We start from the raw sequence: 13518 nt of genomic DNA, 5'->3' as shown, positions 1-13518 counted from the left end.
ATAATTACGTTATAATAGGACCATTCAAAGGCTGCCTAACTACTTTCAGCAAACTGTGGACCCTCACCGTGTTATCTTCTAAAACCGTGGTTTATTAAATATTAAATAAGAGGCATAAATATTTCTATAAAATTCAAAATCATCACATATTTAAAACTAAATTTACAAAGTAGAGGAAAATATTCAGTACACCGCTTCAATAATGCATAGCACGTATAATAATCCCTAAATGGTTAGGAATACATTAAACTACCCCAGGGTACAGATGACACTATTAACAACCAACTCATTGGCAAACAACCGCTTTGCAGTGCTAATAAAAATGGCAGAGAAGTTGATCAAAATTTTCATTGCCACCAGAAAGACATGCTAAAACGCGTCCAAAGCATGCGCCATGTATTTATTATGAATAAAAAGACAGGCAGACTTCGGCAATCTATTCATTCATGTCAATCGTACTATTAGTAGCAGTTGTAGTGGTTGCAGGAGTAAATTGCTCAGAGGGTCACTTGCGGGCATTGTTGCGTGTCTTAGGCGTCAGTCAGGGTCAGTTAAGGTAGTCTCTGTTGTTTGACGTCATTCAATTGAGGTCTTGGAAACAATTTTGAGCAGTTGCAATTCGTGCAGCTGATTTTGGGCATGTCTAAACAACTTAATATGAAAACCAATCAAATTGAGTCAAAATAAGAGTATCTAATACACGTTACAACAGTTTGTAGATGCAAACATAGCATGGCATAGATTCCGCAAAATGGCCCAATCCTTATAAGTTAAGACCAGGACTCTCGATCGAAGGTAAACGTTCAAAGAGTTCGATCAGTGCATACAAGTGGCAACATAATTTGAAGGACTTCAGTATCAATAAGTACACGAGAAAAGTGAATTTGAGATCAAATCAGCACAGAACAAACATAGCTGGCAGATTGCCAGAAAATAGCCGCAATAGCTTCGTAGATCTGCAGTCGAAAAAAAACAGTAAAAAAGACAGACCCCAAAAAATAGACTTTTCATTGAAGGCTGAGGTATTATATTTTGATTAAGAATTTGTATAAGTTAACGTTGCCTCTATTAGCTGCTCTTAAATAACCTTCATTTAGAGTGACATATTCACTTGACCTTATCTCTTTGAATTAAAGTAAGTAAAAGTCAATTTCAAAGTGAGGAAGTCATTTTTGAGAGTTAGGTAAGTCACGTGTGACAAAAAATTCGAATCACGTGAATGAACATACAAACTCGCTCCACTAAGAGCAAAAAATGACGTCACGCACGCGTTTCAGTTGAAATTGCATGAACGAGTGAACAAAAAGTGGTTGTGACGTCATATGATCGCAACAAAAATTTTAACGACCAAATAAAAAAAACTAAGAGAAGGCCAATAATAGCCCCAGCTATCGCTCCGCAGCTATTAAAAATATTTTGAAATCAAACTTGTACTGTGTTCCGCTGATCAAATTTCAAAGCTTACCAATTTTTTTTCTATACGAAAACATAATTCAAACAACTTAAAATGCTGTTTATTTAGTTATTGTATTGTTAACAGCCTCTATTATAAAGCAGGCTTTAATTGACCATGATTAGACATAGAGTAGTTACCTTATGTAATCTTAACATTAGCCTTAAAAGTCAGTAACAGAAGGAGGTTTGTCAACGATAAAAAAAGTATCATGCAATTCAACTTAAAACTCACTGCTATTTTGTGCAACAAATGACATCAAGCACACAAAATTAGTTAAACAACCGTGAGAAAGCGGCACGAACGAGTACTGCAATATAGCTACACGCTCTTAAAAGAATCCTGTAAGGGATAAGAGTAGAAGTATCTAGTTTACAAGTTTTATTTAAAAAAATCGCTAAAATTCGTGACATTAAAATGTTGAAAACCACTCCATAACCACTAGAAACTATGCAGTAATATAACATAAAAACCCTAGAGGAGGTTCCTCGGCTCCTATGGCTGGCAAAATTTAAATAACGACGATGTCAAAATCACAACTCGCTCCACTTAGAGCAAAAAATGACGTCACGCACGCGTTTCAGTTGAAATTGCATAAACGAGTGAACAAAAAGTGGTTGTGACGTCATATGATCGTAACAAAAATCATGACGACGAAATAAAAAAAACCAAGAGAAGGCCAATAATAGCCCCAGCTATCGCTGCGCAGCTATTAAAAATATTTGAAATGAAACTTGTACTGTGTTCCGCTGATCAAATTTCAAAGCTTACCAATTTTTCTATACGAAAACATAATTCAAACAACTTAAAATGCTGTTTATTTAGTTATTGTATTGTTAACAGCCTCTATTATAAAGCAGGCTTTAATTGACCATGATTAGACATAGAGTAGTTACCTTATGTAATCTTAACATTAGCCTTAAAAGTCAGTAACAGAAGGAGGTATGTCAAAGATAAAAAAAAGTATCATGCAATTCAACTTAAAACTCACTGCTATTTTGTCCAACAAATGACATCAAGCACACAAAACCGTGAGAAAGCGGCACGAACGAGTACTGCAATATAGCTACACGCTCTTAAAAGAATCCTGTAAGGGATAAGAGTAGAAGTATCTAGTTTGCAAGTTTTATTTAAAAAAAATCGCTAAAATTTGTGACATTAAAATGATGAAAACCACTCCATTACCACTAGAAACTATGCAGTAATATATCATAAAAACCCTATAGGAGGTTCCTCGGCTCCTATGGCTGGCAAAATTTAAATAATGACGATGTCAAAATCACAACTCAAAATAACGTCAAAAAATTTGAAAATTGCAAGTTTTATCAAAAATTTAAAAAAAATCGGTGATGTTAAGATTTTGGAAAACAATTAAATTACCACCTGAAATAGTTCAGCAACCTACTATATAATCCTAGAGGAGGTTCCTTGGCACGTAGGGCTGGTAAAACTCAGAATGACAAAAACTAAAAAAAAAACTTGTAAAAATTAGTATATATTTGCGTGCTAAGTTTGGAAAACCAAATATACAGCTCACAAAAGTGACAAAAAAGTGATAATGTGTTGCAAAAGACCTTTATCAACTTTTACAAACCTCAATTTCAGAGTGGTCAAAAAATTGGACTTTAACACGAAATGACATTTTAACCTTGATTTACGGCCTTCCCAGTAGCTTCACCACTCTAGGCACTTGGAAGATTACTACACGCGGCTAAGGGCCTCTAATGAAAGTTGATTCACACTGAGCGGTCATCAACTTTGATTACCTGTTTATCCCGTATTCAAAAATCAAAGTCATGAAAAAAGGTGTGAAAAACAAAAAAAAAACATCTTACATAAAAAATAGCCGAAGGACTCCGCAATTGACTCGAAGTATTATTAAAATATGCCCTACCCAATAATTAACTAAACTATCAAATTTTTTATCTACTTCATCATAAAACTAAATTTGAAAAAAAAGAGGAAACAAATTAGAAAAGAAAAGGAAAAGAAAACTAAAAACATATTTTTGACAATTATTCACGAGTCCAAGAACACTTTACGAAAACAGAATGCCTAATATACCCAATTTCTGTTCAAAATAACTGCCTATGTTAGAAAACAAAAACAACTGCTGGAAAAATAGCCGCCATTTTCATAAACCCGATTGGGATTGAAACTCAACTTCTGTTCAAAATAACTACAAATGTTAGAAAACAAAACCACCAGATTGCTGGAAAAATAGCTGCCATTGATTCTCATCAACCCGATTGGGATTGAAGGAAAAACGAAACTGATGTGTTTAAAGAAAACTAAAATATGAATTATGTTGATGTTCTTCTAGGGTTAGAAATCCTACTGTTTCCAATGCCAATAAGGATAAGAGATGGTAACTAAGATATATAAGAACAAAGTGCAAGTAGCGGGCATCTAAAATTGGGTTTCATCAAATTATATAGTTTCCATTTTTGATTTGCTTTTTCGCTAGTGACTCTATTGATTCTAGATTGTTTTTCTGACCACCTGCAGCTTAATAGCAGCTTCCAGAATCAGAGCAGAATAAAATAGCCTACAGAAGTCAAAAAGATTTACGCAAAACTTGTAACAAACTGTGAACTAACGAAAGCAAAACAAACTTTTATTCGACGAAAACAATAGGGTGCTATTAGATGAAGGGGGATATTAAACAAAAATCAATCGACACATCTCGAAAAAAGGAGAAAAACCGCGCAAATAAAGTTAATGAGAAAACGTAAATTTTTTTATAATGTTCTCTAAAAATTGTAGTCTCAATAGATCTTTTCAACACAGAGTAAGAAGCACGTTTTCTTTATTCGCTGAGCAACCACACGACACTCAAAAACACTGACGAACACTTAAAACAAGAGAAAGAAATAAAAACCTCAAAAAACTGCAGAATTGATTTATTTATTTTATAAAACCATGTGCTATCAAACCTTCAATTGTTTTCGCGTAGTAACAAAAACCCTACAGCCAACCCTAAGACATTAAGTATGACATTTTTTTTCTGAAAGTCAGAAAAAGCAATAAGTCGAAAAAGCCGCACATTATCAAAATATTTTGCCCGCTTATTTTCACAATTACATTTCTCGCTGTCTTCCAAAAATGCAGAATGGAATGAAAATTACTCTCTTCTCTCTGCGTTTCAATTTGTTCATCCGTTTGACCTAAACACTTAGATACCACGTGCGGCATTGACTTTTACATCCTGTTTTAAATACACTCCAAAATATTATAGATCAAAAACCACCCACTAACTGACACAACTGTTAACTTTATAATACTTCTCAATTTGAAACAACAACCGGAGTAAACAAATTATCAACGAAAAACGAATTATGAAAAAATTTTCTCAAAGTTGCATTTAGTGAAGCATTGTGTACGATATATTGTCTGGAATAATTAACTTAGCTCAACAATTGACTATCAAAAGCAAGGAAAAACATTACCGACGATACATCAAAGGAAAAGGAAAAGGTCGAGCAAAAAAAAAATTCCTAAAAAATCCGTTTCATTTTACAATGGGCTTCTGTAACGTACTAAAGTACGTTTTATATAGTAATGGATACATCTTTTCCCCATTTTCACTGATCACCTTATTTAGTGCTATATTTGCTATAATCTGAAGGCCATATATAGACTTCATTTTCCTACCTTATTAGGATGAGAAAACGTATATTTACTTCATTTATATCCTGTAAACTTTCAAGTATATTTGTTATAAAAAACCATTTAATTATCTTTTGTTATTTGATTTACCCATAACAGTGGAATTTGTGATAGTGCTAACCTGTATTTATATTCACAATGTACACTTTACTATGTTCATCTTATTTGCCCGGCACGTGCAAGCACGCGCCAAAATTCTATTTATCTTGAGTTAATCTTGATGTATTTGTATAAGTGATTACTCAAATGTAAATACGGCCCTCAGGTCTTAAAACGTATTAATCAAAGCGACTCAACCAAAACTGTCAAATTGAAATTCAGCAGCCAAGTAATTCAGTATTAGATTGAAATCTTTTCCTTTAGTGACAAAAACTATAGCTGTCGGCCCTGCTCCGAGGCAAAACTAAAACCGCTCAGGCCCTGAACAATTAATCACGCCAAAAAGAATAATTTAGGCAACAAAAGCTATGCTACTAAGCGGTAAATTAAATTAGCGAGAAACATTACTTTGACAAATTTAACAAAATAAGTTAGCTGGAAAAAGGTATATTACATGGTGACAGGAGAGTAGACAACTTTTTCTCCCAAAAATTGTTTAACTTTTAAATGTTACCCAGTTTTCAAAGCCATTGTTATTCAAAACATTACTTACTTATTTGAACGATTCTGAGGAAGTTAGACAACTGCACAAATTTGATTAAACACTCAAATGTAAATACGGCCCTCAGGTCTTAAAAAGTATTAACCAAAGAGACTCAACCAAAATTGTCAAGTTGAAATTCAGCAGCCGAGTAATTCAGTCTTAGATTGAAATCTTTTCCTTTAGTGACAAAACCTATAGCTGTCGGCCCTGCTCCGAAGCAAAACTAAAACCACTCAGGCCCTGAACAATTAATCATGCGAAAAGAAAAATTTAAGCAGCAAAAGCTATGCTACTAAGCGGTAAATTAAATTAGCGAGAAACATTACTTTGACAAACTTACCACAATAAGTTAGCCGGAAAAAGGTATATTACATGGTGACAGGAGAGTAGACAGCTTTTTTCTCCCAAAATTGTTATCTTTTAAATGTTTCCCATTTTTTTAATGCCATTGTTATTCAAAACATTACTTACTTATTTGAACGATTCTGATGAAGTTAGACAACTGCACAAATTTGACTTAACACTCTCTTGCTACGGAAGTCCCAACATCGGAAATACCTCCACAGAAACGTACTCTATCTTTCTTGAAGATAAACTACTCACTATTTTCATTGTTGGATTTACAGAAGACTACAGAGACAGGCTCATTGCAAAAGTATCATTCGACAATCAGTATGAATTCAAATCAGTAATTAAGCACATAAAAAGGGGAAATGCATCCCGACTTAGAAAGCCTGAAAACTCAATTAATATTCGAAAGCGGAGATTCTAATTAAAATTAGTACTTTATAATTCACCCATTATCGATGTCTCTCAACAAACGTTATTTATATTTTACTGCAGCATTCTTTATCTTCTTCATCATTGCTTATTATCTGATCACAGCACTCTTCATCTACCTCTTCACGACAGACATCGCCATTAGTTTTTCCTTCCAATTATCAATAGTCAATGCAACAGGGATTGGAGCCTAAAAGAAGGTGACGCCCAATGACAGTGACATCACACTGAGACACAGACACACAGAACGAGAGAGCGAAACCCCCTAATGGTAACAAAACCGAGTTAACCAGGAAACTGAGTTAGAATATATAAATTGGTGCTAAATTAAAATGCCTTCTCACGATTTATATAATACCCAAATACTCCCTGTTATTAATAAGTACCGCTATTCAAATCACTTTGTGGAATATGTAGACTGTAACTACACAGTAGCCCCCAAACTAACAATCTTATTACCTCAACAGCCATAAGTGCCTTTGTTTCAGACAAAACAAAACAATCGTGCTTCTAACTCAAAATGCTTTTGACAAACGCGCCTTACTAATATTTGTCCCCAAAAACTTGACACAAAAAGCCCGTGATTTTTCTAAAGTTAGACATCTCATGACCCATGGCTATGATATGGATATAGATGACTTTAAAACTCCCCTCATCGTAATTTCTGAATAATTGCATTCCAACCCCCATTCAGATCACTACTCTTTTTTCCATTCAGTGCAGTTTTAAAATTATAAGGATCTAAGATGGCAGCCAACGCCCAAATAACAGTAGATCCCTATAGCGGAGCCGAAAATCAAAATTTTCGCCAATTCGAGCACCTTTTCCGAGGTTTCATCGGTGTTGCAGCAATCTCCAATAACCAACAATCGAACTTCCTACAACTCCACCTCCGAGACGCCGCGTTACGATACTTTCAAACTTTGCCCGAAGCAAACAAAAATGATCTTGAATTAAGCCTCACAGCACTCAGGGACCACTTCGCGAATCAAGATCCTCAAGAAGTACATGTTCTTAAATTAGAACAGCTGCGATTTGACCAAAACAGACAGCCCCGAAAATTTCCTAGTGAACTTACAAACAAAGGCTCAGCGTGCCTACCTAACGCCAAATCTGCCAGCAGTTGCAGCATTAGCGCTTCCAGGAGATGGAGGAGCAGGGGATAGAGCAGAGCACGCACGCTTCGGTGGAGAAACAACCACACGAGCTGCTAGATTGCAAGCAGCCGAGGACAAAAAGAACGAATAATTGAAGCGAATCTTCATTAAAGCCATGCCGGGATGGCTCAGATTAAAATTGATGGAACAACCACCGGCCACGCTTGTAACCGATCTCTCCACCACTGCTCGACAACAGATGAAAATCAGAGACATGTGCAGAAAGGATGACTATCCTGAAGATGGATTCAATGAAATCAATAACCCAGTATCCCAGAACTTGATAAACGCGCTTTCTAAACTGAACCAGACGCAAGATTCACTAGACAAAAATCTTCAAACAATTGACGACCGCATCACGGCGGCACAGATAGAAACAACAACACAAAGAGATGTAACTTACTCTCCCCAGCAATCATTTAATAGACAGGGGCAATTCCCCGCGGCGTCCTTCACGCCCAGAGATAACTATGAAAGTCAAATGTATCCAAAATCTTACAGAGGAATTAATCTTAGAGGTCAGAACTTCCTTAATAGAATTCCGAGACCCCGATTCTCAAACACTAATGCTCAAGTGTTTTATCCTCGAAAGTTCACACCTCAGTCACAATTTCGCATGCCTACCAGCCCATATATGCCTGTGACTAGTTATCCAAATCACCGATCAAGTCAATGTTCTCAGAGAGGTAGAACTAATAATAGAGGAACCTCATTTCCATTTAATCGCCAATCAAAAAACTAATAAAGCCACCCTTAACGACCAAAAGCAGCAAACAGTCCACGAAATCCATAGAGCAGACTAGCAAACTATTCAATCTTTACGATATAAACCCAAATATGAGATCATCCCTTCTCCCCTATGTCAAAATTAAATTGAATAACGGAATAAGCCATCGAGAACTAATTGACACCAGCGCTTGTGCCAGCGTCATAAGCAACAAACTACTTCACAAAATTACCGAAACTGACAAGAACGCAGTCAAGTTAAGGCAACCGGATTGTACTTAAGTCAAAATGGCTGGAGGACAACTAGTCAGAATAGAGAAACAGGCCGAAATTAAATTTAAAATCGCTCACAGAGAGTTTGTTGAAGACTTCCTCGTCCTTTCCTCAACAAACTCAGTCATCCTTGGCAACCCCTTCTTTGTCAAGCATGATATTTCAATTAGCCCAAAACAAGCCCTTATCCTATTCCCTGATCTGACAGTTCAAATTAATGAAATCAAGCCTGTAAACGAAAAACGACGAGCCGTAAGACATAAGAAGATCCCAATTTACACAAACAAAAGCACACAATACAGCCCAACGAGCAAATCTTTCTTGAATGCTATCTATCAGAAAAAACCGATCAGTTTGAGAACAAAAGTTGAGTAATCACTCCTAATGAAATTCTTGAAAAAGAGACAGAAATTGCACTAACTTCTTCGCTTAGTACTGTAGGAAAGAATGATACACTGTACGTCTCTGCTCTAAACGTAACTGAGCATCCTATCACAATCAATAGTCGAACAGAGGTAGGAAGATTCTCAATCCTTTCGACCGAGCAAGCCGACCAATTGATACAAATTGACCCACAACTGATAACGTTAGCAAAATCAAGAAACAAAGATGATTATTTTGCGGAATTGAACCAGCTTATCCACCCAAGATTTCACCCTACACAAACCAGGCCAAACTAGGAGACCTCCGAATATAGTAAACTATGGTTTCCGACACCAGAAACTTGCGAGGACCCAAGTAATTTGCGTTGCTACAACAAAAAATTTATGACCAAATATTAAATTTCCAAAAGTTGGAGAAGGTTGATCCACGAAGTAATGAAGAAGACCGTAAAATCTTTCTCATTAAATTCAACTGGAAAAATTGGCCATTAAACCAGAAGCAAATCGAAGAATGCGAGCATAAATTGAATATTGTGACATTTTCGCCACCGATTGACACCAATTTGACGTTGCATACAATACGGAACTGAAAATAAAGTTAACTCCAGAGCATGACTTACCCGTATATGTACAAGGACCAACCCCAATCCATCTACGTGACGAACTACATATTGAATTAGCATTAATGCACTACTATGGACTTATAACAACTTTGTCACAGTCTAAATACAGTAGTCCATTATTTGCTCATAGAAAAGAGTCAGGCAAACAGCGAATTTTAATTGACCTGAGAAGAATCAACCACCTACTTAAAAATGACTACCACACTACAAACTTCCCAGTCACAAACATGGCCAATGCAACTAGTCATTTTGCGGGAAAGACGTTGTTCACAAATCTTGACTGCTAACAAGCTTGTCATTGCGTACAGATGGCGGACATCTCAGTACAACTTTTGGCTTTCAATTTCTCATCAAGAACTTACGCGTACAAATGTCTAGCTCAAGGACTTAGCAAATCAGTCACCGGTTTTAGTTAATTCATTCGCCATTAACCAGACCCTTGTTTAGCAGCCGGTATATGCACACAATTCATGGACGATATTGGGAGTGCAGTAACAGAATTTAGTCAGCTACTTCCTAGTCTGAGGAAAATTTTCGATTGCATCCGGAGATTTGGACTGAAATTGTCACCAGACAAATGCGAAATAGCCTCACAGTCAATCAAATTTCTGGGCAGTACAATCACAAATGAGGAAATATCCCCACAAGAAGAGAAAATCAAACAAATTTTAAAGAAGATTACGATGCCAAGAACAACTAAACAGGTCAAAAGACTAATTGTCTTCGCCCAATTCTTCAGAAATTTTGATCCCAAATTTAGACGAGAAGCTCATACCGTTTTATCAATTGTTACGTAAAGAAGCCGATTTTGAAGCGAAAGAAACACATTACAATGCATTAGAAACTGTGAAAAAGGATTTACTTGAAGCAACAGAGATGACGCTCAATTGCCTAAAACTGGCCTAAAATGTTCTTTTCTGTGACGCAAGCTACTACGGAGCCTGATTTGTCCTTATGGTTGAAGACTACGTAACAGGAAAACAGTCAAAGGAAAAGAAATTCTATGCTCCAGTATCTTTTGGATCACAACTTTTCACGACAGAACAGTTGAAGTTTTCGACTGATTACAAGGAATTCTTAGCACTTTACTTTGCATTAGACCAGTTTTCTCACTACATATGAGCATCCAGCCATACAGTAATTGTACTCACGGATAATCGAAGTTTAACGCACTTCTTTCAGTCGAAAACCATTCCTCCATCACTATGGAACTTTTTGGACCGAGTTCTTTCGTTTAATTTAGTTATTGCCCATATTCCCGGCAAAGCTGACTATGCAGCAGATTTTCTCTCACGCGTACAGACAAAGGAGCCAGCCTGTCCCTCAAATTAACAGAAAAAGTACCAGTCCGTTAAGTATGTTGAATCTGAAGCAAAATCACCTGATGTTTCCATTTCGACCAATTGACCAATGTCCCTGAATCAGAGATGAAAGAAGTTATCATCGTTTCACAATTACAGTAACTCGGAATTTACGACGCGTATATTGAACGAAAACGAGCGAATGGAGATGAAATAAATAGTCTCTTTAAGTTGAAGCGTGCGGAAGTTAACGCAATACAATATGCGAACCAAGCTGATCTTTTGAACGATTCGACGGATAGAGAAGAAATATTAGATTTGGCGAGTGAGCAGACAAAAGACGAGGAGATTAAGCAGACAATTGAGTGGAAACGCAACGGCCTAAGCAGCAACTTGAAGTATGCATCCCGACGATTGAAGAAATACGCGAAACAGTTTGACCGTTTGGAAATTGAAAACAACACATTATATAGACAATTCTTTGATGATACAGGCAAAATAATTTTCAAGCAGTACTGCCTGCCAAACATCTCTGGAAAGAAGTAATCTATAGACTACACAACTCACCAACAGGAGGGCATTTGGGAATACTTTGCACAATTCAAGAATTCCGAAAACGATTTTACTATCTTGGTTTTACTGAACATTTCATCAAGAATTGCATCACATGCCTACAGCTCAAGCAAACAACGAACAAGCAACTACAACCACCATTACAGCCGGTATCTTCACTACAGTCATTCCCCGGAGAAATGATGCAAATCGACTTAGTTGAACAAAAAGGCCCAATTTACAAATTTGTTCTTAGTGGAATTAACGTGTTTACGAAGTACTTGTTTGCAGTACCACTGACAAATGTTAGTGCCAACACAGTTGCCAGAGAGCTTGTGAAGATTTTCTTCCCAAATAGCTACTTGCCTAGTACATTACTGAGTGATTTAGGAACAAACTTCATATCAAAACTGATGGCTGAATTAACGAAGTTACTCGAAGTTAAACTCAAACATGCTACGCTGAAACACCCACAGACAATTGGAGTAGTGGAACGCTCACACGCAGCACTTAAACGAATCCTAAAACTCAATTCCAATGAACAGTGGAACGATTGGCACAAGTATGTACCGCTTGCAACCTTCATACACAAAACATCGTATCATTCTTCAATTAATTGTTGCCCGACAACTCTATTTCATGGACGTGAACCTGTGAAACCCCTTGATCTCCGTTTTTCTACACGAGCAATGCAATCAGTTGAAGTCAATTCAGACTACGTTTCGCAGCTACAAGACGCAATGCTTTGAAAATTTGGCGAAAATAAACAAAGACTTTTAGATTCTTACCAGCGATACAGAAGTTATTACGATCAAAAAGCTGAAGCACAGCCACTCAAATTGCACTCAAATTTACTACTAAATAAACCCTCAATTAACAAGGCAAAACAATTTTACCCAGAAAGCAGTACAACAAGGCTACTACTCCATAGAGTCGAAAAAGTCTTGACAAATTCAAATTATATTAGAAAAACAGGAACAAATTATACTCAATGTGTTCATCGGATCAGACTAAGACACATCAGACTGACAGAGCCACCGTAAGACATACAGGAAATTGATCCTACAAAGTTTGCAGCCGATCCCTCGAGAAGAACAACTCGAAATGAGCCAGAATTATTTGATGAGTACATTCCAAATTTATTAGAGGAGCAAAGTACCACATTTTCAAAGACTGTAACAGTTCAACCTTCGCAAATACGCCTCGGCGTAACTTTTCTTTTAAATGGAGCCCCTGCAATGCCATTGGTAGCACCAGTACCTCCGATAGTGCCAATAATACCTCCAATACCAGTAATACCGCCAGCTGAAATCAGAACACCTTCACCAATGAATTCGCAAAAAACAATTCGCAAGAAAATTCACCCCGAGTCAGCCTTTCAGATAGCCCCGAGATTATTGCAACACCGGAAGAATTTCAGTACCCTGAAAGCCCCCCTGGAGCCGATGAGAGCGAGAGACTTAGAGCAAACGACGAAGCAGATACAGAACAACAACCGGGACCAAGTACTCGAAGCAATCAAAACAAAGTTAACTTTGCAAAAATCCGAGGAGTCAAAAAATTTGAGTCATGGGAACCTGTAGCACGCTACGGTTCAGGTTCGCAAACGCCACGACTGCCACGACTGCCCGAATCTACCAAATAATTAAAGAATCATCGCGCAGATCAGGAAGGGACCAAACTCCAATTAGAGAAACGAAACTAGACCAAGTCCGATCTAGCACTGAGAGATACCAAAGAGGTTCAACAGACGATAGCAGACGGGTAACCCGAAGCCAGTCAAAGAGCAAACTACTTAAAACATAAATGTAATTGAAATTCGAAAAACAAAAGCCAAATTCTTCCATTATAGAGGTGATAAAGGCCTCGTTCGGCAAATTGTCAATTACTACCCCGAAATACCGCAAGGTCAAGAATTTGCGCAAAAACCGCCAATAGGTTCAGTTTTAACAATTTAT

The 13518-nt window shown here is 37.0% G+C and overlaps 1 protein-coding gene across 2 annotated transcripts in view; it reads right to left on the bottom strand.

Annotated features, from left to right (window-relative positions):
• Positions 1-87: 87 nt before the first annotated feature.
• Positions 88-13518, bottom strand: part of LOC142339620 (uncharacterized) — a 62809-nt gene continuing 49378 nt past the window's right edge. For both annotated transcript variants that reach the window (XM_075389790.1, XM_075389791.1), the window contains exon 10: positions 88-643. In XM_075389790.1, the coding sequence (XP_075245905.1) occupies positions 577-643 (67 nt within the window). In that variant the 3' untranslated portion in view covers positions 88-576. The remainder of the gene's footprint in view (positions 644-13518) is intronic.

Source organism: Convolutriloba macropyga, chromosome 5, assembly GCF_964194025.1.
Source record: "Convolutriloba macropyga chromosome 5, txConMacr16.3, whole genome shotgun sequence".
NCBI lineage: Eukaryota > Metazoa > Xenacoelomorpha > Acoela > Convolutidae > Convolutriloba > Convolutriloba macropyga.
The sequence above is the reverse complement of the archived record's forward strand: the minus strand, read 5'-3'. Positions and strand labels throughout refer to the sequence as shown.